The sequence below is a fragment of the Falco rusticolus genome, chromosome 3 (genome assembly GCF_015220075.1).
Source record: "Falco rusticolus isolate bFalRus1 chromosome 3, bFalRus1.pri, whole genome shotgun sequence".
Classification (NCBI taxonomy): Eukaryota; Metazoa; Chordata; class Aves; order Falconiformes; family Falconidae; genus Falco; species Falco rusticolus.
The window spans coordinates 55,194,314-55,218,476 of NC_051189.1; the positions used below are offsets into that span (position 1 = coordinate 55,194,314).

The window sequence follows — 24,163 nt, forward strand, 5'->3', positions numbered from 1 at the left end:
TTATCTGGGAAAGTTTTGCTTTTCCTAAGGCTTGCCTAAAAAAGGCTTTTGATGAAAATTGTTTATTCCTCTGCCTTGCAAATAGAACTTTGCTAAGCTATTTCAGAAGAATCATTCTGCAATACCATGGCTGCTGTTGATGCTTGATAAAGTCTAAAATTCAGGAGATTAACTTTGTACTCTTACTTTTTTGAATAGTGTGTTGCTGCGTTTGCTGTGTCTGCTGTAGCCTCGCAGTGGGAACGTACAGGGAAGCCATTCAACCCATTGCTTGGAGAGACTTATGAACTGATCAGGTAGTGAACAGAAAATGCACTGGAAAGTGGAGAGTGATGTTCTGTGTAATGGATGTTTCATTAGACTTGTCAGGTGGCTTGCAGACTGCTCGTTGGTGTGTAATATTCCACCCGTTCTCCTAGCAGCTGCTGGAGGTGCTTGCAGTGCATTTTGGTGTTCAGCCATGCACCTTCCAGTGAAGGGAAACTACTTAACTTTTCAACTCAGAGCAGTCAAAGGAAGTTTGCCAGGTTTAAATGTAAGTTTTTTTACAAAAATTACTTTTCTTCTGAAAAATTTCTGAATGGAATTCTGAATGAAAAGATGCACGGTACATAAGGGAGGTGTTGGAATTGTGATATTCATTATATGAGTGTCCAGAATACCAATAGGCAACGTTAGGCTAATAGACTAATAGTATGTAGCTGGACTTAGCAGATTTTTCTCTCAGATGAGGGTTTGGCCGATTTTTATGTGACATTTTAAGGAGGAGGTCACTATCAAAAGTAAACATATTGTCTGATCAGATTTGGTAATTCTTGTTACCTTTTTACATTATGGCCTCAGTTATTTAGAATGAGGATGTTCTATGTATTAGTTGATCTGTCTTTTTGTTTTGTCCTAGAGTTTTAACTCTTGCACTGAGTACAACTGTGCATGGGTCCAATCTGCTTCACTCTGGGGAAAAGAACTGCAGCTTCACTACACTTGATATGTAGATACATGTTTTTGGTAATCTTTATTTTGCAGAGATGATCTTGGATTTAGACTTCTCTCGGAGCAAGTTAGCCATCATCCACCAATCAGTGCTTTCTATGCTGAAGGCTTACATAATGATTTTGTGTTTCATGGATCAATTTATCCTAAACTGAAATTCTGGGGCAAGAGTGTGGAAGCGGAACCAAAAGGCACAATGACTTTGGAGCTTCTTGAGTAAGTTGATAAACAATAACTGCGTAGGCACAAGTGCCCACATCCATGACGATTAGTGTGCAGTAAAGTCTCGTGGCTTAGGAATGGATGTGTCTAACACCCACATCCTAATGTCTGATGGCAGATGACTTTGTGGGGAGGAGGGGGTGAGAAGATGAAAGGAACTACCATCATTTCTTTTAATATACTGCATGCTAATGGTAGCAGTAGTTGGGGCTTGTGTCTGTATGTTCTGCAGACGCCTGGATGTCAGTCCTACTAAGACTAGCACACTTAGGGTGCTGTTGGCTTTCCTTGTGTCATTCAGTGCAACAGTGACTGCACTGAAGCAGCTGTTCTAAGGAACAGATAAAATTGGTAGCAATAGGTTAATAAAATTCTTGGGTTTCCTGACTTACTGCCATGCCCGTTTCAAGACTTGGTGTGATTTATAGATGATGGCTTGTTGCAGGAGTGACATCCAGTACAAAGATACAGTATTTTAATTTTTATTCCACTCCCTTAGACACAATGAAGCCTACACGTGGACGAATCCTACGTGCTGTGTGCATAACATTATCGTGGGCAAGCTTTGGATTGAGCAGTATGGAAATGTGGAAATAACTAACCATAAGTAAGTCAAGAGTGTGAGTGCTTTCACTTGCTGCCAGTTTGAAAAGGAAAAGCATTTGGAAGTAATTGGTGCCCTCTTGTTCTGCCTTTAGAACTGGTGAGAAATGTGTACTAAGCTTCAAGCCCTGTGGCCTCTTTGGGAAGGAGCTGCACAAAGTTGAAGGCTACATTCAGGACAAAAGGTAACAGCTTCATTCCTAGTAGGAAACAATTGGCTGCCCTCTGTTTCTGATGGGAGCTGTAGAACTGAATGTCTTGTAGAACTGCATAGCCTGTCAAGGGCATGAACCTGCAACAGCAAGGTTATGGATTGTGTAGCACCAGCAATGGAGTTTGGAGAGTTGTTCTCAAAAGCTCTTTTAAATATTTTTGTCTGAAATGATGCATTAAATCTCTTTAAGCTCCTTTGTAAACGTGGTCTTTTTTTGGCAGCAAAAAGAAACTTTGTGCGCTGTACGGGAAGTGGACTGAGTGTTTGTACAGCGTTGACCCAGCTACTTTTGAAGCTTACAAAAAAAATGACAAGAAGAATGCAGAAGAGAAGAAAAGTGGTAAACAGGTATTAATCACGTAAAGAGGTGGTATCTCAAAAGTATGATAACACAGCTAAATACTTTAGTAGCATTTAAGAGCATTAAGATTTCTTTTCACTTATTCTCTCTTTCCTGGTAGGATACAAAACAGATTGGATGAGTACCAGCACTAAGGGATAAAATGCTTTCTCTCTCAAGGATTTGTATCCAGACTTCCCAAAACTGGATACTTCTAAATACTGGTCTATATACCTGCCTTTTCTTCCCAAGTTGCATGCAGAAAATCACATGGCTATTGGTTGGACCATGGTTCTGATCATATGTGATAATATTTGTATCCTAGTAAGAGGATTTGGACTCTTAGAGGCAGGATAGACTAGTTTCTCATCTTGATAGAAGATCATATTTTCCAGCTTTTACAAGGAATTTGTGTATTGCTTGCTGTTAAATTTTCACAACCATAGAAAAGCTTGCTTTTGTTTTTTCTCCACAGTTGCTTTTTTTTCCCCCCCTTCTGGAAAAAACCCTCTTTCTTAATTCTTCCAGATTTCTGGTCAACAGTATCTTTTTTGTTTAAGGTGAATGTGGCAACATACAGCTTGATGAAGAACAACCACTCACATAGTAGGTTAAACCAGGGACTGTTCTTCTTTGACTGAAGCGAGATACCTTTTTTGTTGGTTTGGATGTTGGTAATTTTTGTACTTAAGAGAAAAAGAGACAGAGAAGTCTGAAAGCAGTTGTTCCTGAGCAGGTTCAGATTGTTGCTCTATGTGAGATTGCTCCAGTGCTTGTCATCAGGAGAGTGTTAAAGCACTGGGGATTACTGCTTCTCTTCTAGTCTGACCCTGTGAGCTCTAGGGAGAAGGAGCAAAGAAAAACATACCCTGTATCTTTGTTCAGCTACCACTTTGCGTTTTCCAACAATGCTTAAGAAGGATCTTGCTTTTCACTTCAAAATGAAGCATCCTATTGCATAAAGCTCAAGCTGCAATGTTGCTCTGGCTCCAGAAAAGCATGCTTTTTCTACTTATTTAATAGAACTATTTCTGTGTTAGGAAACTCTAAGCTTTGTAGCGCACTCTTATGAATCGGGTAGTCTTTGTTGAGTATGTTCCTGCTGCCGCCTTGTGTTTGAGGGGCTGTTATTTACAATTTTGAGCATCTAAGTGAGCCAAGTCTCATGCATAATGTCTGGATGTGGTTTGTCCCTTCATGGTAGTGAAAGGTTCATTCAGGCATGAAAGTACATGGCCTTTCAAATTGCTCCCAATTAGAATTTTCAGATTTATTTAGTTGTTTTCCAGCTATTCCTTTGTGCTGCATTGCTACTAATGAATAATCACTTCTTCTCCCTTTAGGGGACCTGCTTGGATGCAAGTCTTTTTGCAAGTTGTCTTGGATTTTCCCCCCAAATCCCTTTGATTTTTTTTAGGGATAAAACTTAAAATAATTTTGCAGGGAGCTAGGCAAACCTTCATGTATGCTAAGGTGGTATTTTACCAACATCAGGAGAGTTACAGTAAACCTGGGGTTACACCAGGGTGATTCTGCTCTGAATGAACTGGAGCCTTCTTTAATCAAGACCAAGCATTTCATGCCGAATTGTCAGTGCAAATGTATGGAAGAGCATAATGTAAGGCGACAGCTACTGCCCTCACATTTGCCTCTTTTACAGACACCAGAAGTCTTGCTTTGGCAAAGTCACTTGCTACCCTGCTAGAAATATATTGAGAGGTTGAGTAGTGCCGAGTATAAAATACGGATCACTGTGGCAAGAGCACATGAAAATTCACTTTTTACCTAGTTCTTTGTAATTCTTACCACATTTTTAAGATTATGTATCCAGCAAGCACGAATTGCAGTGTGTACTGTAGCATTTCTATAAAAGTTGGTTTGGAGTTTGACAGTCTGGTATTGAAGTGTCTTTGTTTTGATATAAGTATATATTTCTAACCTGTTCTGCTTCAAATTCCCTATTTCTGAAAGACTGATTGGTGTCCTTTAAAGGAAAGAATGGCAGGTTGCCAGCACAGTTCAGATGTAGTCAACTAAAAGCCCTGTTTGTTTTCCTAGTAGCTGAGGGACTGAACCTGGTCTGCATGTTGTTCTGGTTACTTTGCGACCTGTTCGTTATTAAAAGCACTGTACCCAAGTGCTCCACAGTGAAACGGAATCCTTACTACTTCCTAATTTTCTTGGAGGAGTAACACATGAATCTTCTAAGAGCTCAACCAAGACCAGTTTGGGTACTGGATTTTTCTGCGCTAAAACATCAGTCTGTATTATCTGATGCAGCCATCAGAGATCAAAGCTTATTAACAGCAGGATTAAAGCAGTTGGCATGTAGCCAAAGCATTCAAAGAATTAGTTGCCTTTAAGTGCAGCTTTAATTTCCAGTGTCTTTGAAACATGCTGCTGTTTTTAGCTGTGCTAGTGACACCAAGTTTTCTTAGGAGAGCCGTATTCATTGTCTAGCTGGTTTTAGTTCAGTATTGTAACATAGGCTTGTGTGGCAGAATTAGCGTCAGCAGCATTGGGCCCCAGCTGCTTTAAAGCTGTTTGTAAAAAGGGTGATGCTTAAGAACTACTTCAGGTCACATCTACACTGTGACCACCAGTTATTCTCTACTGCCCTTGTACCCCTGGGTGGAGTTTTTCCCTTTCTGGGAAAACCACGTCACAGTGCTGTGCCTGCAGCTGCTTCAGGCTGTGTATGTCTGCCTTCGTAGGATGCCCTTCCCAAAAGAAGTGGCTAATCTGGGGTATTCATTTAACCTTTGCAGTTTGCCGTTTCAGTAGTATAGTGGTCAATGGAAAGGCAGGTTCCTCTGAGCGAAGAGCAGTAGCGTAGGGCTTTCTGTCGTGCACAAACTGAAGGCGGCGTTTGCATTATGTGCTGGTGTTCCTTTGATGTGGAAGGGTGAGGAATGTAAGTTCTGTTCTTCAGCTTTAATGAAGCAGCAATGGAGTCAAATATCAGGCATGGAAATGCTTGTGTTTAAGGAAACGGGACATGTCTGTGGTGGAAAAATTGGCATTTCATAACACTTGAACATCCAGATTATATCTATGACGAAATTGATGCAGGAAACTGCTGGTAGTCTTCCATTGTGAAAGAATTGGGAGTGCGCTGTTTGTGCTGTTATCCTTCTTGCCAAACATCTAGAAAACTTTCTTTGTTGCTGAAATTACTTACTTTTGGTCAAGGAAATAATTTTACGTAAGTTCCAGTGTTGAAATGAATGGGTGTAAATGGTTTATGACTCCAGATGGTTTATGACCTCCTCTTGTCTTTGTGTGCTGCCTTTAGGTGGGCAATACTGAGGACCCAGATGAGATGCCGCTGCCAGATTCTGAGAGTGTGTATGTTATTCCTGGAAGTATTTTGCTATGGAAGATAACTCCAAGACCTCCAAATTCAGCACAGGTCAGCTATGCTTCTGCTTACTGAAAGTGTGTGCTATCCTGTTACTGTGTTCAACACAAAACAAATCCATTTGATGTCTTTTTCATTAAGTCTCAAGTCACCTGTTTATTGCAACAAACTTTCCCACTACAATTGTAACTCTATAATGGGGGGTTGGAAGGATGACTGCCACAGGCATGACTCCAGAGTTAGTGGTATTTCTCTGGAAAACAGGACGCTTCGTGTAGCTAGTGGTATGGGGACTTTCCCCACCTCTCCTTTCTACCCTGCTCCCCCTGCTGAGGTGCCTACCTTGTGAGAAGTCTCTTCTGAAGTGCTTTATTTGACGACATGTACTTGCTAGGAGATGCAGAGCCTGCATAGCGTGCATTGGTGCATGAAGGGCTGTGGAGCTTGAGAGCCAGTGGGTGGAATACAAGGGTATGTGTGCAACTGGAAAGACAAAGAATTGGAATGAGAAAAAGTGCCCTCAGTGGGTTAATCAAGGGGGAATCTCTCTACAGAGATAGGGAAAATACCAGTAGGACTGGAAAAAGAAGATAAGAGAGAAATAGTGCACTGAGTAATTGGATGCTGGCCTGCTTAAACAGAAACACCAAGGATCACCTACACGCTGCCTGACAGTGCAGATTTGCTGGTATCTTGAGTATTCCTATCTTGAGTGACTAAATAATAAAAAAGCGCTTGGATGTTTGTTTTCAGATGGCAGCTTTCTTGTGTATTAAGATTAGCAGCTAGAGACATCGTAAAGTCACATTTTATCTTTGTCTCTGAATTTCAGATGTATAATTTTACTAGCTTTGCTATGGCTTTGAATGAGTTGGACAAAGAAATGGAGAGTGTCATTCCCAAAACTGACTGCCGGCTACGACCAGATATCAGAGCCATGGAAAATGGAGAAATAGGTAACTTCAGTTATTGGCAACGGTGGTTTTATATTTTATGCTAAAACTGAGGGACTGGGGAAAAAGTAAATTCCACATTCAAGCTGTTAGATGAACTGTTAGAGTAAGTAGCTTCCCATAAAGATACATTCCTCCATGCTGCAAGACAGTAACTCTTTAGTACAGCCTTCTGCAGGTTGCAGTAAACTTCTAGAAAGGTATGTCATCCACCTGTACTAGGGCTGGTTGAGATGGAGTTTCTTCGTAGCAGCCCATATATTGTGCTGTGTTTGACAAACGTTTTGGCCACGTTGGTGACCAGAGCAGTGTTGATAACACGAGACTGTTGTAGCTATTGCCGAATAGCATCTGCACAGTGTTAAGGCCCTCTGTTTCTGGGGTTGGCACGAGGCTGGGAGAGCACACAACTGGGACAGCTGACCCAAACTGACCAAAGAGATATTCCAACCATGTAACATCATGCTCAGCAATAAATTCTTTGTGTCAGGGGGAAGCAGCTATTGCTTGGGAGACTGGCTGGAAACAGGTCTGCTGGTAGAAGGTAGTGATTGCCTTTGCATCAATGTTTCCTCCTTTTTTTCTGTCCTTTCACTTACTAAACTGTCTTTACCTTGACCTGTAAGGTTTTTTCACTTTTGCTCTTTGATTCTCTCCCTTAACCCACTGGAGTAGATAGGAGTGCACAAGTGGCTTGTGGGTGCTTAGCTGCTGGCCAGCAGCCCACCATGCCACCTCCTTGCTTATGATCTTCCATGTAAGCATGAATCGTAAACTTCACGATGCTATGCTATTTATTTAGCTTTAGGCCCTCTGCTGTGCTCCGTAGTCAAGCCCTGTAAGTGGAAACTAGCCTAAGACTAAAATCTCTGAGCATCGAAAGGGAGTATTTGTGAAATTTTCAGTTTTCTGTTTCTGTTAGCCTGATGCAAAAGAAGTATTTTGATATACCAGTTCTGAGAAATACAGTCTAAAATATTTAAGTGAAACTGTAATGCCAAAAAATATAGTTAATACAGAATCATTCTTCACTGGGAGTTGAACACTTCTGTTGTCCTGGAATAGTGAATTAGAAATGCATTATGAGATTTCCAGTGAGTAGGGACAGTGTACTTCTTGGAAACCTCATCGAAATTATTACTGTAGATGCCATAGAGTGAAAAGTGTCTTAGTATTCTGACACATGACTCGGTGTTAAATCCTTCAATACGGTGTGGAACAGCCTTCCCCTGGCCCTCTTTTGCTCCTTTGGCATTTTGCGTATTAAAGCAGGATGGCCAGCTTTGTAGACTAAAAGCGTAGGGGCTCTTGCTTTCTCTGGATTGCTTAGTGATTGGGGTAAGTCATGAAACCTCTGATTCAGTTTCACCTGTGTAATAGGGCAATGGCTGTGACCACATCTGATAGGTACTCTGAGGTCTAGGTACGAAAAACAGTGACACAGGCATAATACAGTGCAATTATACTTGTGCTTTTTTTTTTTTTTTTTCACAGAAGCTGATAACCATTTATTTGAAACTTTTAAAAAAGCAGATCAGTGAATTCCCACAACCAGTCTCCAGCCTGTGTGATTCTTTTGTGGCCAGCAGGATGGATGTACTTGGTTCAGAGCATCCCCAGTAATTTGTCTAAACTTGAAGTGCAAACAGTTACGCTATCTGCAATGGGCCATATTCCCCAGCTCTGTAGTAACACCATAAAGTTCCTCTAGCAGACAGACTGGTAATACGCAGTGTGTTAGTAGCTGGCAAGGTAACTGGGAACAGCTGATAGTCTTCAAAAATGGTTCTCTCAACTATGTCTTTCTAAGATGTGATGTTTATGAAATGCTTTTTGAGGATTCAGGTGTGAAAGAGATCGCCCTTCACCTAATCTGCTTCTTAGTCTGACTTACTCCTCAGACCTTCTGACCATCCCTTGTGCCAAACAGAAGCAACTGCTCTGCTTGTTGAGGTCTGTGATCTGTGCTATCTTAGTGTGTTAACAAAAAAAAAAGAAGGGATACTGCAGAGAGACAATTCTTTGTGGTTTGGAAATGAATATTCCAAACCCTTATTGCCCAGGGACTGGGCACTAGTAACAATTTACCCCAAACCTTAACAAGAAGCAGGAGGTCAGACTTCTGAAGTAAATCCAGCATTATCTTAATCAGTTTCCCTACTGAAATAAATTCTAGGTACGCCACCTCCCCTAGCTCACATTTGCTGTCTACAGCAAACACATTTTCAGGGTCCTCGGGCCACAAGCATAAACATGTATTTAGCAGTTTCACCCTGTGCCACAGCTGGCCTGGCGTCGCTATTAGACTAAACGAGAAGTCTTCTGTGTTATGTAGGCAGCTTTTTAAACGGACATCTTCTACTAGTTCCCGTATTTATTTGCTGGCTCAGATGGAGTAATGGCCCTGTCTTATATTACACTTTAACATCCTCTTTATTTTTATTTGTGTGGTTTTATTCCTTCAAGATCTAGCTAGTGAAGAAAAGAAGAGGCTAGAAGAAAAACAAAGGACTGCCCGCAAAAATCGTTCAAAGTCAGAGGAAGACTGGAAGACGAGGTTAGCGTGCTTGCTTCTGTGTTCATGTTATTACATAAAGGTTTTGAATATTCAGATTAACTGCCAGTTCACGCCGGTGACCTGCAGTGTTGTGTCAGCACGAAGAGCTGGCATCCTCAGGTTTGGTAGTACCGCTGCTGTATGTGCAGGCTGTAGTGCTTCCAGGGAGAAGCATCAGGGCTGGTCTCAGTTCCTTCCCTCACTGCTTGCACACCCGTATTCAAATACAAACTGTGTTGTCTTTCCTGAGCACCTCTTGGTTCTGACGCGAAAAAGATGTTGCCACCGATAGCTGCTTGTAAGGACAGTTTTTGCTGATAAATTGGTAATTGCCTCAAATTTGCATGCTCGGCCACAGAGAGGAGGAAATGCTTCCCCCGGTGGACCTGATAGCTTACTGCCGTGACTTCTCAGATCAGTTGCCGTCTGCTGGCAATACTGCAATTCCCACTGTGTACAGTTCTTAAAGTCAGTGCAAAACTTGTATCACCCAGCTATCCAAGTCATTGGTCGTCTTTCTGAGAGGGTTGCTAACTACAGAAGTTGGAAGAGCTAAGGGAAAAGTTAGCTTACAAGGGATCTGCCAGGATGTTTGGGGTTTTTTTGTTGTTACTGTGAGAGTCAGTTGGGAGCTCTTACACACAAGCGAAGTTGAAACTGAAAACATCATGAAATGAGTCTAGTTTGACCAGACACGGTCTATTTAAAAGTATAGTAATAACATTGGTGGTGTCTTCACAGAAAAAAAAAGGTAGGGCTAAACTCTTTAAAAGTAAGCAAGCTTCATCTCTTCCCTGTCAACTAGCGATTAAGACAGCCAGACACTGTGGATTAAGTATCTTTAAAATGTCTGTTTGTAACTATAAATCACTTTTTTCTTTTTTTTTTTCTTTTTTTTTCTCAAATGAAGTCACCCATCATCCCAGAGTCCCAGGTTTGGACATGTCTGCCTTTGTCTTTTTCCTGTGCCTGCTCTTCTGAAGTGTTTGGGTTTGTTTGCCCCGAGACTGATGGAAAATAACATCTTTGTAATGCTTCCAAGTAAATGTGTTAAGTGCTGGACAGCCTTGCGCCTCCCTCTTCCTTTCCTGAATTCAGAGTGGTTCTAGCCCTCACCAAGTGTTTTCAAAGCAAGGGTTCGTTATATTGTGTTCTTCCAGGTGCCTGCAGTAGCTTAAGGTATAGCTCAAAGCACCTTGAGGTTGGTATTGGAAATTGGGGAATTTCCACAGGGCAACTCAGAGCAATGCAGAAACCATTCACAAGGTTCTTCAGTTGCTGTTGTGCAGGTACTGTAGACCTGCTTAGTACTTGCCTGGGATATCTTCTAAGAGTTCTTTTCCAGGATTCTAAAGTTATGGCAGAAAATTCCTAGTGTCTGATCTCTTTCGTTGGCATGCCAGGTGTGACTGCCTCCAAAGGGTGAATGTGAAGTGTGTAGGAAGAGTTGTGCTTTGGGGGCAAAAAATGCATACTGCGAAGGGAAGCTGTCCTACCTGTTCCCAGAAAGTGAACCACAGGTCTTCATCTGCGGTGTAATATAAACTCTGATGTAACTGCCATTTTCTTGCCACAGAAAAGCAGACTTCTTTGTCTAGTAGAGCTCCTCACTCGTCAGACAGTTATCCAAAGTGCCTATTGATTCTTTTCATTATTTTGAATCCACTTTAGAAGCGGGGTCTTGGCGGTTCTGAAGAAGTGATTTGTGTTGAACACTTAATGCTTTAGAGACTGACCAGGAGTCTTAAACCTTGGGTAAAAGAGTAGTCCAGTTCTGAAACACAGTAGTGGTCTGTTGCTTTTGATGAAAATCAGTCTCCTCCTCCTCCTATCACTTACCTGGCTGCAATGAGTTTTTCCCATCGCCTTTCCCCTTCCTGCTGAAGTAGGTCGTCACTGGAGGAGGGGTACACTGCCCTGACCTGTACAAGTGTCAAAGACACACTAAGCGAGGTCCTGGGTGGCACAATTCCTTCCTCTGAGAGATGAGGTAACTGCGCTTACAGCCCTGCCCCTCGGCAAATGCTTGGCTTTGCGCTCTGGAATGAGCTGCCGTTTCCTGGGAGCTCAGGTGAACTAGACACACGCACAGGCGCACACACCAGTTACTTCGGAATAGTTGCCTTGTCCTGCGTGGAGGTGATGCAGTAGTGAACCACGTGCAGCACCAGGGGTGAATGACTTCTGTCTTCTGTTGACTTCGGTTCATTTAACCAGGACAGCAGGAGAACCGTTTAAGCATTCGACTGTCCAGTTTACCACCGTGAAGATGGTACAAGGCGTTTCTTCTGATACACATCTCAGATCTTTTGAGCCAAGGAAGACTTACCCGTTAGCAGCCCTGCTTTGTAATGTGACGCTGTGATACTGGTGGCCTTTGTGGTTTTGCTTTTTAAAAAGGTCAAGTCATATTTGGTCCGAACGTGCTTTAATTTCTGTTCTGAAAGCTTACGGTACCCTCCAAGGGAAGACCTGAGTTAAAATGGGTTGCCTTGCACGCATGATTTATTTGAGTGTTCGCTGCAGTGAAGCACATAAAGAACTGGCTCTTGTGGCCGTTGAGGAGGTGAAAGGAAGCTGTGGAGCATATTAAGCAGAGAAGTAGCCTGCAGCAAGCTGATCTGTGCCACAAACATGGCTTGGCAAAATGCAACAAGAAGCTAAAAGGTCTGGTACTGTGCGGTGTGTGCTGTTGAGGCAGACTATGGAGTAACTGGGCCCAAACCGAGAGTGCCGTTCGGCAACGGGCTGCAGGACTGCCAGACACAGCGGTGCGAGAGGAGGAAGGACAAATGTCCGTGCCACGGTGATTTGGCAGGGTTGTACTCACCACTGAGATAACTTGCCAGCGGTATGGCCTTCTGGGTGCACCTTATTTACAGATACCTTACCTCCGATACACAGCCCCCCTCAAAAGGTTACGTACACATGCAGGTGTCAGCAGTGCACGTGTACACACGGTGCCTCCAGATTAGGTAGGAGGGGAGAGGGAAGGAAAGAAGCGTTTCTACCAACGACCAGCTTAGCAAGAGCGTGCAGGTGACTTCTGGCAGGTGGAATCAGATTTCTGGGCATTTAGATTGAGCCTCCCATGGCTAACAGCGTAATGCAACACAGTTAAGTTGTAATAAGCCAGGCCTTTTCCTGCAGCCTGTGGGTGATTTCATCTACACTTGGTCCGAGTTAAGTGCATTGCAAAACAAGGCTTTAAAAACCAAGGGGAAATAATGTTTTTCTGTTTTCAGGACTGCAGTGCTTGTGGTGTTTACATGTCTTGCAAAAATTGTTACTGCTTATGCATGCCAAAATCATTGTTCACAACTGCTTTGAAACTGTACCGGCCCTTTTTTATGTGATAGTCTTGACTGCTTCAAGCGACAAAACACTGGTGTCAGTAATTTCCCCTAGGAGACATTGTAAGTCGTGTGACGAATGGGGAGATCCTGGCCGCTGAAGACGACTTCAAATTCACTCGTGAATTTTAAACCAAGAGGGGTTCTGTGATCACAGTAATTACTTTGAACAATGAACTGCTGAAGATGCAGCAAAGCAGTTCTGAACTTCTGTAATAGTGTGTGTTAACAGCTTCACTAACATGCTGTGTTTCCTTGCAGATGGTTCCACCAAGGCCCCAATCCCTATACTGGTACACAGGACTGGCTTTATTCTGGCAACTACTGGGACAGAAACTACTTTAACTTGCCCGATATTTATTAAAATGCAGTAAGGAGCCTGTGACTGATACAAATAAGTCTTAATCTGTTTTAATGTTTTCCCTTATTTTACTTATCTCCTGAAAAAACTGACATGGTATCAAGTGGAATATTAAGCATCTCCGCAGTAGATCTGGTGGTACACGATCTGCAGTCCCATAGGTTGGGGAATGATTTTTCTGGCCAATGGTGGGTCCTGTGTGGATGAAGTAAATTGCCATGGTTTCAAGCTGCCCTGTTTGCCGAGTACACCTGTATTAGGTTGTGGTGTATGAGCAATAGAACACCTTCGGCTGTTCTGTGAATACTTTCTTTCATAGATAACATTGGCACAAGTAAAACTGGTTTTATTTATTGTGACAAGGGAATGTTTCAAAGCACACACAGTAACTGCAATATTCTGTTCTTAAATGAAGAAGGGTGTGTCATTTTTTGTAAAGATGTAATTTTTTCATAAAGTGACTTTTCTTTTACTAAAGTAACTCCCTTGAATCCTGGCCAGAGATTCCAGAAGCGTTCCTGTCTCTGGAGCATTAATGCAGTTGTTTAAGCTGGTAACATTACTCAGAGGTATTTATTCAATGTTTTGTGCAGTGTGTTTTGAATTTTGCTCTCCTGTTTTGCTACCAGCCTTATGGTTTAAGGAATTAAGAGCCATTTAAATAACCTACAGATTTGATTGAACTGCACACTACAGGTTTTAAAAGAACCTGTTTCACACACTAGAAGTTCTGGTGCCCAGCACCACTGCAAAAAGGCAAGAACCTAATCAGTCCAGGACTGGGTAGAACATGGCAGGGGGCACAGGACCGGTGTCTGTACCGTGCAAATGCCCTGGGAGGAAGTCTTGTGCATTTCAAAGGTAGTACAGCACCTCAGTGAGGCCTCCTGTGCACAGCTGCTTTACCCCTTTTCAGTGGGGTGCATTCAATCTTAGAGTGTAAGTTTATATTGAACTGTGTACAGAGCTTCTAGAGGGCAAGCTGCTCTTTGTACAATATTTTAACTGCTGTCTGGAGATTAGTGTTAATTAAATAATTTAATTGCTACTAAATAAAGGCTTCAAAACTTCTTGCATCTAGTCTAAAGTGAGTGGTGTTTGACAGTGCTGACCCTTTCTGAGCAAGCCTACTCCAAAAGCTGCTGCAATGTGCTTTCCTGTGCTTCAGGGACCTCTTTTCCCCTAAGCAGGAACAGTTTGCTTATGGGAGGGGGGCGGCTGGGGAGCCAAGCGCTTCCTCCTTAAAGATGCAGTGAGGCTGCAGCTCGAGGCTTGAGGGTAGACTACTGCAACCATTAGTAAGGCAATAAGATACTTTCTATTTTTATTCTGTGCACTACTAGAATTACCCAGGTAGTGATGCCAGTGCTTATTTGCATAGGTAAGGGAAAGACTTTTCTTCGGCAGCCTTTCGAGTGAGGGCCTAGATCTCACTGGGACTTGTAGATGCAGAAACTGAATACCTGCGTTGTCTCTCGGAGCCTCATCTCTGCCCCCAATCCAAGACTCTGGCCAGAATTTCTTGAAGCCTGTCTTAATTCCTGTGCAACTTCAACTGTGAGTCCGAGAGCTGTAGAAAGTCTAGCTGTTGGGTCAGTGCTTCAGCCGGTCACACAGCATGAACACCCAGTGCTCATTCTTCCTAAACAAAGCATTTAGGTCCTTCCTGCCCTGCCCCAGGTTCAAGAAGGGGAAACCTCTACACAACATCAACTTTGCTTCTTTTGTTTTGAGCAACTTGTTTCATAAGAACAGATTTTATTCTGTAACCCCTTCCAAGAAGCATAACCTCAGCTGTCCTCCTTGATAAACCTCTAGTTTGAATGACTTGACCATGTGCAAGAATAATTCTTTCCTTTAGTTGATAGTAGGACTGTCCTCTTGCTCCTGACTTTTGTGTACAGTTCCTTCCTGGAACAGAACCTCAACAGTGTAGACTATGCCTGCTTACAAGGAACTAACTTCGGCTCTGCGTGTAGTTTGTCAGAATCATTGGGCTTTATGCATACATGATGTTAGCACAGTGAAGAAGTGAAACAGCTGCAACAGATGTTTATCAGTGGTCGTAATTCACATGGAGTCAACATTCAGGATGTTGTGCTGTGCTAGGAGAACACAGAATTGCATTCCCATGCATTTTAACTGCTGGCTTTTTTGGAGCATTTGCATTATTTGATTTATTACAGTGTAAACTCCATTCCTCTTGAACTGTTCCTGAAGTACAAACAGCCTCTCATCTCAACCTGTTTAAAAAAATAACATGAACGCGGTAGAAAATACACAGCAAGAACTACTTTAATGGCTACTTAAGTGTACTCTAAGGTGACGGTATTTTGTCCCATTCTGAATATTACACAAATGGTGAGAGGTCAGGCTGCAGGCATAAAGACGTATGTAAATATGAGACTAAAAACTTTGTTACTTTAGGCTAAAACCAGAGCAAGACTGGTACTACTACTTGCAAAGTGTAACAAGCAGAGGAAGGCACTGGGCCTGGTATATATGACAAGTACTTTAACCACTGATCTTAAACCTAATTAAGCTTTTAGCAGTAAAATCCAAATGCTAGCATCTCCCTCTGCAAGACCCATGCAAGAAGCAAGCTTACTTCTTCAGGACCCTGCCCTGGCAAGAGGACCTGGAGTAATGGTGATCTGTCCTGTGGTGCCGTAGCTTTCTGCAAGAGCATTTATACCTGGGCGCTTAGCATCAGCTGGAAAGCGTTTCTTTGTAGGTATCGCATCATCCAGAGGGATGGCAACTGAGAAAACACCGGGTGTGCATGGCTTCACTGCAGTTTCCTCTGCAGAATTAGAATTGGGGCTTGCCGTATCCGTTTCCTCAACAGCAGGCCTGGCACCTGAGACCAGGACAGTAGTGAATCTCCTGGCACCTGCTTCCTGCTGTGCGAAGACAGCAGGGCGAGGAATAGGTTTCCCCAGTCCTGTGTGTTCTGAACATTAGAACCCACTGAAATGAAAGGTGGAGCACTTCTCTTGCTTTCTTCTTGCATCACAGAAATTGGAGCAGATACTTGTGACAGTTGACCACATTGATGACCTTCCCTCCAGGGAAGGCTGAGGGTTGACTGGGAATAAGGAACACCAGCTCCAGCAGGAGAGACGGATGGTGGCGATTTCTGACCTGGTCTCAAGTCAGTTAGGTGACAGAAGGTCCACACATTAGAATGTGGAGGGAGCTGTCCCGCTTCACTTGATACCATGGCTACAAAGATACAAAAATAAGAGCGCTGGAATCAGGAGCAGTGAATTCTGTAAACTGTAAATCCTTATGTCTAAAACAGACATGGCTACACTTGGTGAAGCAAGCATGTTAGAGAAGAGAGCTGGCCTAGCAGTTTGGTATGGGGCTGACAAACACCTGCAGCCTAGAAAAAGTAAAACTCTCTATGGTCAGAGCAGAGGCTCTTCTGGAAAAGTATTTACCAGGTATTTCTGAAACCAAAGTCTGTCAAACTCCCCTAAAAGTTTGATTTTTTTTAAGAAAAGCCAATGTTAATTTACAAATCTGCCCAAGCTCAGCTCTCCTCTACAAAATGCTCTGCTGAAACCTCAGCTGTACTGCTTCTCCTGGGGCTTGGGATGGATTCTGCAGTACCAGGGAGACTCAGGGCAGGGGAGCTCCACCGTGGAGGGTTTCTCCAGCTGGGCAAGGGATGAGCTGGGCACGTGTCACCACAGGGAAGAGATGCTGGTGACAGCCTCACCACGAAAGGTGAGCACCAGCACTCTTGCTGTTTGTGGAACTGGTGACAAGTGTTTAGTCCAGCTACAGAAACTCACCAAGCTCAAGACAGCAGAGGCAACCACCACTGTATTTTTTTTTTTTCTAATGGAAAACCGCCTAGGTCAGTGCTGTAATATAAGAACTTTCAAGGGAGGAGAATCAAAACAAAGCCTCCAGCTGGTCATCTCTCTTCAGCCACAGAGCACGTGTTATTACGTATTAGGTATCTTAACCCTGTTTCAGAAAATCCAGCTTGTTTTGAGCAAGACCATTTGGCATCGATAGGCACCTTCCCATCACTCGTACCTGTATGTTTGCCTGTGGAAGTCCTGCCCACAGCTAGCCACATCTTTTGGAACAGACGTTGTAGATGGCAGTAGATCTAACACACGTGCACTGGGGCCAAGCAGACAGTATTGATACAGTAGTTTCTTAGAAGTCATCTCTACCCTGCCCTGCGCTGACATAGATGCTTTTCCATTTAATGACCACAGATGAAGCTGCAAAGCTAGAAGCTGGAACAGGAAGATGACACAAAGACCCCAAACTTTCTTACCTGACCAGACAAACTTTTTCAGCTGATTCCACTTGTGCTGTAGATTCCATTCTCTCAGGATGGCACATTAGATCATCATCCAATGGACCTAAGGTTGTAGCACTTGAGCCCTGGTATGCATTTAATGGCTGCTCAATCTTCAACAGATAAGCTGTTTGGTCTACAAAGGGAATGATTATTTTCTCTGGAAACTGCTCTCTACGTAAGGTGGAACCTCTGCATCCATAACTGGCTCATCATCTCAGCACAGTGATGCAACCTCAGTGGTTGAGGCAACCTCAGCTTTGCTGCAGGAAGGCACAGCCTGCAATGGATCTTCAGGAGTAGGTGATGGTGAAAGAGGTGATGGTTCTTCCCAAAAGGGGACTGAGGGACCTCGATTTGCATCATTTGTTGAGACATGAGCCTGTCCATCTGCAGGCCCTAGTTCTCCAGCTACAGGGCCCTGACTCGGCACTCCTGGTTGTGACCTAACGGCCTCCACGGCAGCATCATCTTCAGCAGCACCTTCTACTGGTGTAAGTTCATTCTCTGAGAACTGAGAGTCTTCATAAAGAGTCTGCACACTGCCGCATCCCTCACAGAATAAAAAGAATCACTGTTACATAGCACATGGGCAGCAAGCTGTGCAGGCTTAGCAGGGATGTACACCAGTCCCTGAAGGGATGAAGCTCCATCAGATCCAGGGCAGGATCTGCTTTCTGCAATGGAACTGGCAATTGATGGGTACTGAGTTACTTTGGAGCTATATTGAGTATCAGGTTTTTCAAGGAGCTGGTCTTCTTCTGTGTCAGTACACCTGTCCCTCTGCTTAGGCTCCCCAGAAAACCAAGTGTCTGTGTACTGTGATGTCTTCTCTTCCAGTCCCTCATTCCCATTTTCAGCAAGGTAAAAAGCACATAATGGCAATACATGAGCAACTGTTCCCATTGAAATAAGAGTGATTTCAACAACAGCTCAATTAGATGCTCTACAGCACATTTATGAGGCTTCCCGGGTTGCAAAGACTGAATAATTTAAGGAGGGGGTTTGCTCCCTGCCTATCAATAAGGGGGAAATAAGAATTCAGAGAGCACTTCAAAACCTAGGAAGCCTCAAGGGTACTCCTGATCCTGCAGTAATGGCTACGTTCTTACCTCCTGCCCACAAACATTGCTACACTGAAGGGTTAAGAGATTAAACCTTTTACATTAAGCACATCAGATATCTCAGCTGGATGAGTACAGCTCCTCTTTGCAATACCTCAGAACTCTCTTTGGATCCACAGAAGTTATTATAGATGCATATATGGCGATATTTTAGCTTCCTCAAGAGTCTCGAGTAGTTGAACTGACACGTTAATGAAGTGAAGAACAGGGTAAGACACGACCAAGTTTTAAATACAGAGTGAAAAATGGCCTCTAGATTAGTTATCGGGGAGGAACACGAGAGTACTTGGAAGATGAAAAGAGTGTTTCATCACATGGTTAGTAAAACCCTCAGCATTGAAAAAAAAAAAACCCCAACAAACCAAGAGATTTGGTTTCTATCATGATGGGCAAGAGTTGGCCAATACAGAAAACCAGCACAGTAGCAGAAGAGATGTCTTTAATACATCATCATAGCTCAGCACTGAGGTTTTTTTCTGAAGTCATGACTAGACGAGGTATGAGAGCCATAACTCAAAGGATGATAGAGCTAAATCCTCTCTGAAAAAAACCCACATTAGTCTGACTGCCATCCCAAGCCAACTCATACCCATTTATAATCTAGTGTCAGTATCAGGCAATGCCACAGAAAAGAAAGGCTCCCTTGCAGCTATACAAGCCAGCTAGCTACCTACTGGTGCACAGTCCCAAAACCCATGCTGGCACTGTGGGCAGGAGACTCCAGAGGAAACCTTGCTCGAGCTTGCAAAGGAATTCCTCTCTGATCATTGCCTCTCATAACACAGTTATAGTCGGGGATGGATGACACAGAAAGAGAGGGGTCAGAGAAGGACCTGTATTAGAGACCGGTGAGCATGCAGGGGTCAGGTCACAATAAGCAAGCCACTGACAGGCATTCAGACAGAAAACTGCTGCGTTAAGCAGCCACCCTCCAACACGCTTAAGTCACAGCAGTCAGGCAAAGTCCCCAGTGCCGAGAAAGGGGAATATCATACCTGTTTTTAGAACTGTAATGGGATCTCTAGGAGCTACCGATCAGCCAGCCTCACCTCCACACCTGGTAACATCATGGTACGGATCCTCCTGGAAGATCCATCAGAACATACAGAAGACGGAGAGTTGATTAAAGACAGCCAGCAAGGGCAAGTTCACAGAGGCAAATGGTGCCTGACTAATCTAGTGGCCTTCTCCAATGGAGTGACAGCACCAGCGGACAAGGGAAGAGCTACAAAGCCATCTACCTGGACTTCTGTAAGGCCTTTGGTATGGTCTGCCACAGCATCCCGGCCGCTAAATTGGAGAGAGATGGGTTCGATGGGTGAACTATTTGATGGATAAGGAACTGGCCAGATGGCTGCCCCCAAAGAGCTACAGTCAACAGCTCAATGTCCAAGTGGAAACCCCTCAAGGGTCCACACTGGGACCAACTCTGTTTAATATCTTCATCAATGACAGAGTTAAACTGAGTGCACCCTCAGCAAGCTTTCAGGTGAGGCCAAGCTGAGTGGTGCAGTTGAGTCACTAGAGGGAAGGGATGCCATCCAGAGGGACCTGGGCAGGCCTGAGCAGTGGGCCCATATGAAATCTCATGAAGTTCAGTAAGGCCAAGTGCGAAGACCTGCACCCGAGTTGGGGCAATCCCCAGTATCAATAAAGACTGGAGGAGGAACAGATTGAGAGCTGCCCTTTGGAAAAGGACTTGGTGGTACTGGTGGATGAAAAGCGCAGTGTGGCCCAGCAATGTGTGCTCACAGCCCAGAAAGCATCAAAAGAAGCATGGCCAGTGGGTGGAGGAAGGTGGGTCTGACCCTCTGCTCTCCTGAGAGCCACCAGGAGTACAGTGTTCAGCGCTGGGATCCACAGCGGATGAAAGACATGGATGAGGGCCATGAAAGTGATCAGAGGTCTGGAACACCTTTCCTGTGACGAAAGGCTGAGAGAGTTGGGGATGTTCAGCCTGGAGAAGAGAAGACACCGGGGAGACATTATTGTGGCCTTTCAATACTTAAAGGGGGCTTTAAAAAAGACTAAGACTTTTTACTAAGGCCTGCATGGACAGGACAAGGGGCAACAGTTTTGAACTGAAAGAGGGTAGATTTACATTAGATATTGGGAATTTTTTACAATGAGATCCTGGGACAGGCTGCCCAGAGAAGCTGTGGATGCCCCATCCTTGGAAGTGTTCAAGGGCAGGTAGGATGGGGCTCTGAGCAACCTGGTCTGGTGAAAGATGTTCCTGCCAAGGGCAGGGGGGTTGGACTAAATGATCTTTAAAGGTCCCTTCCAACTCAAACTACTCCGTTACTCCATGATTATGCAAAACCTGCTGTGTAGTATCATCAATGCAACATTTGCAAATGTACCAAAATTCAGCCTTCGGTGCCAAGTTGCACTGCAACATCCACCAGTCATTTTTACAAGGAAACTGCTTCAAGTGCTGAAGTCGGCAGTGGTTAGCTTTTTTAGAGGAGAGCCTAAGCTAGGAATAAGATAGTAGTACTTTCTGTTCATAGCTGGGGCTTCTCTTCATTGCTGTAATTACCTTAGTGTATAGCTCTCAATCTACAGACCAAGGCTGGCTGGTTCCTGGGTTACCTGGAACCCAGCTTAGGCATCCTTTTTGAATAAAAGGTATATTTGAAGCTGCTGAACCTTATAGTAACCAGATGATGGAGCCCCAAACCAGTAGGGCAAATACAAACAGGCTGTGGGCTAGACACACACCCCTATCACTGGTCCCACACAACCTGCAGGCGGCACGAGGTCTTCCAGCCTTACAGCCAAACCCAAGGAGCAGCTGAAAGCTCCCAGCACTTCCCAAAGGAATCAGCATCCCACAGAACTAAATAATGTTTTTATAAACAAAGAGATACAATATCTATTTACAAGGAATATGTAGGCAGAAAGTCACTATCTGCTTAGAGGGTGACAGTTCGCACTGCAGTATCTTAAAATTAGAATGACTAAAGGCATCAAGGCTGCTCTCTATACTCAAGGAGAAAGTACGGCATCCAGGGGACTAATTCTTTCCACATTAAATAGAATCAAGTGCTTTCTGAAGATGCCAGACTTTTTGATAGCCCATAGCCTATGTGCATCCTTCACATGACTAGACACAGATGGAATGCAACCCGTAAGTGAAAACTACTTGCATCCATTCAGGCTAGAACATTATCTCAAAATATCTTGAAAGAACAAACAGCAACCATCTTACCGCTAATGATCTCAAACTTTTCAACCAGTTGTTATATCCAGATTTGGATGCCCTGAAAACAAAAGCAGAAATGAAGCTGCAGTGGGATAGCACTCTCAAACAGCTCAGCTCTTCAGATGAAGCACCAGTCGGAACAAACCTTTTCGGAAGGCGACAAGCTCTTGGAAATAGAGCAAAACACTAAGCAATGTTGTCCAGGTCGTCTTCTATGGCAGCCCAGCTCACCCCCTTGAGCAGGCCCTTGAGGCTGTGTGGAACAAGCAGCCCAAACTGAAGACTGCATCTTCACCCTCTCAAGTTGGCTGACAGTTTCCCATCTGTACAGACAAACAGAAAACCTCAGCTGAGCATCTGCCCCACTCCAGCGTGGTGTCTAATGCCAACAGTGTGATCACAGCTGCTATTCCCTTGCCACGCCATCAACAGCCTTCCTCCACCCCTTCCCAAACACTCCTTTAACTTAAAGGGGATATCCACCATCTGCAGTGACCAAATCCTTTACTTCCCCTCTGCACGTTTAGGCGGCAGGTGGCCAGCCAACTAGGGAACCACGATGTGAATTCAAACCCATGCCCTGGATTCACTGTTTTAAAGGTAAGGTCCACTAAAGCACCCAATGAGCCAGAACAGCCATTCGTGTTCAAACAAAGAGTTTACAGGACACTTCTTCCTCCTCTCTCCTCCTCATCCATCCCCTCCCCTACTTGCTCTCTCCTGGTCCTGGCCTCCCACCAACAGATCCGTACAAGGGTGGTGCCACACCCAGCCGGGAGGGATGGTCACAGTGCCCTTGCATCACCCACAGGTTTGCGCAGTGTCTGCAGCATTAAGTTTGTTGGTCATAAAGGATTACAGGAAGGAGTAGGAGGCAAAAATACATGATTAAAACTTACCTCTGGGCAGTAGAGCACTCTGCGGCCAGGTGACACTGCCACTTACCAGAAAGAGCTTTTCTCCTGCAATAAACACCCTGATTGCCACTGCCACACAAGAACCGGTGCATTTAACGGACATAACAATTTGAGCACAACTCTATTTATAACCCTCTCAATAACGTCTTTTAAGACCAAAGTACAGTGTCGTGGCTACCATTACTCAGGATGAGCAGCGCAAGGGCTGCGAGGGCGAGGCTGAGCACCCGTGGGTGCTGCCTGCCACAGGGCGCAGGGGAAGCTCACACCCCCTGCGCTGCTGCCTTTTCTCCCTTCCCACACCACCATGAAACCCCTCCCTGCTTCTGCCACCAGCTTTTGCCTTCAAGCACCTATCTGGCTGAACCCGCAGCACATGCAGAACACCTTCAAGAAAAGTGTTTTGCCTTTGCTGAAACACCAGTTTTCCTCGCTAGCAGCAGGCAGCCAAACCAGAGACATTTCCTGCCAGCACAGGAAGAATGTAACTTTGTGCTCAGTCTTGGGTTATGATGACTTCACACGATCCAACGCTGCAACCTGCAGAAAGGCTGCAGCCACATCCCCCCCACCCCTCTGCTAGCCACACCAGGGAGCTGGGTGCACAGACCCATCCCCTGGTTCACAGCCTGGCCTTTTAAGATAGGTGACACACAACACCCAAGGGATTTAAACTGACATAACAGACTACGAAATATAGCACCCGAGAAGCGATGTTCTGCAGTGACCTCTGGCAGGAGCTCACAGCAAATGGCTGGGGACTGTAATCTCTTCAGCCACAGCAGCTACACCCAAAGAACAACAAGATTATTCCTTAATATGGTTCCATTCATACTGCAGAACCTAATGACTGGAAGGGCAAAACTTCAAACAAACCTCAACAGCCTCAGGGACAACTTTTGTTTTCCAGTACATACTTTCAGTGGATACACACATATTTTTCTGTTCCAATAAAAGAAGCACAAGAAAAGTAACTGTACAGTGCTGTATTTTGAAGGTTACCACTGTGTTTCTGAGGATCATGAAGGCAGGAAGATCATGGGGGCAAGCCATGATCAGGAGTCTGCCACAGGATAAAAACTTTTACCCACCAACAAAGCTACAGTTCAGTCTTCATCACAGTTGGAAAACCATAATTTACCTACCTGCTCTTGCATTCCTGGATGTCTGCATCTCTATAAAAACCCAAGAGGAATTCCTACAGTACTGAAGACTCAAGTGTCGCTGCTGCTAAAACATTCTGACTATCTACAATAGCTTCCTTTAGTAATCAACATATTCGTAAGAGGTCATTCAAAATTAACAGACTATTGTATCACTTTCAAATTAGTTTACTGGAAAGTATGTTAACAGTAAACTCACCACAAAATGCTTCTTCCATAAAAGGATCCTTAGCAAGTAATTTCTCATTAAGAAAACTTCTCACAATAACTCATCAGTTCTCAAGAGTGATAACACATACTATAATATGAAAAAAGTTAAATAGGAATATGTTATGACTTATGAAATTAGGAAGAACAGCTATCCTATAGAAAGAATAAGATATACTTCAAGGATATATGTAGAGATATATCTGTATCTCTACAGCTGAGATACAGAAATCAAAATTTCAGATTACTATGGAGAACAT

The 24,163-nt window shown here is 44.0% G+C and overlaps 3 protein-coding genes across 5 annotated transcripts in view; 1 reads left to right on the top strand and 2 right to left on the bottom strand.

Moving 5' to 3' along the window:
* Positions 1-14,033, top strand: part of OSBPL1A (oxysterol binding protein like 1A) — a 78,422-nt gene extending 64,389 nt beyond the window's left edge. For 2 of the 3 annotated variants that reach the window (XM_037380670.1, XM_037380671.1), the window contains 9 exons: positions 199-296; positions 1,027-1,209; positions 1,715-1,822; positions 1,914-2,003; positions 2,254-2,380; positions 5,668-5,784; positions 6,566-6,689; positions 9,153-9,243; positions 10,154-12,851. In XM_037380670.1, the coding sequence (XP_037236567.1) occupies positions 199-296; positions 1,027-1,209; positions 1,715-1,822; positions 1,914-2,003; positions 2,254-2,380; positions 5,668-5,784; positions 6,566-6,689; positions 9,153-9,243; positions 10,154-10,352 (1,137 nt within the window). In that variant the 3' untranslated portion in view covers positions 10,353-12,851. The other variant, XM_037380672.1, reaches the window with a different exon arrangement.
* On the bottom strand, positions 13,289-22,646 carry CABYR (calcium binding tyrosine phosphorylation regulated). The gene is given in 6 exon segments (XM_037380675.1): positions 13,289-15,200; positions 15,653-15,893; positions 15,896-16,182; positions 20,239-20,365; positions 21,762-21,939; positions 22,516-22,646. Coding segments are annotated over 6 exon segments (948 nt in total). The 5' UTR covers positions 22,626-22,646; the 3' UTR covers positions 13,289-15,195.
* A 1,249-nt stretch (positions 22,647-23,895) lies between these two features.
* Positions 23,896-24,163, bottom strand: part of TTC39C (tetratricopeptide repeat domain 39C) — a 40,918-nt gene continuing 40,650 nt past the window's right edge. Inside the window, exon 15 of the mRNA XM_037380674.1 lies at positions 23,896-23,994. The gene's annotated coding sequence lies outside the window, so the exon portion shown is untranslated. The remainder of the gene's footprint in view (positions 23,995-24,163) is intronic.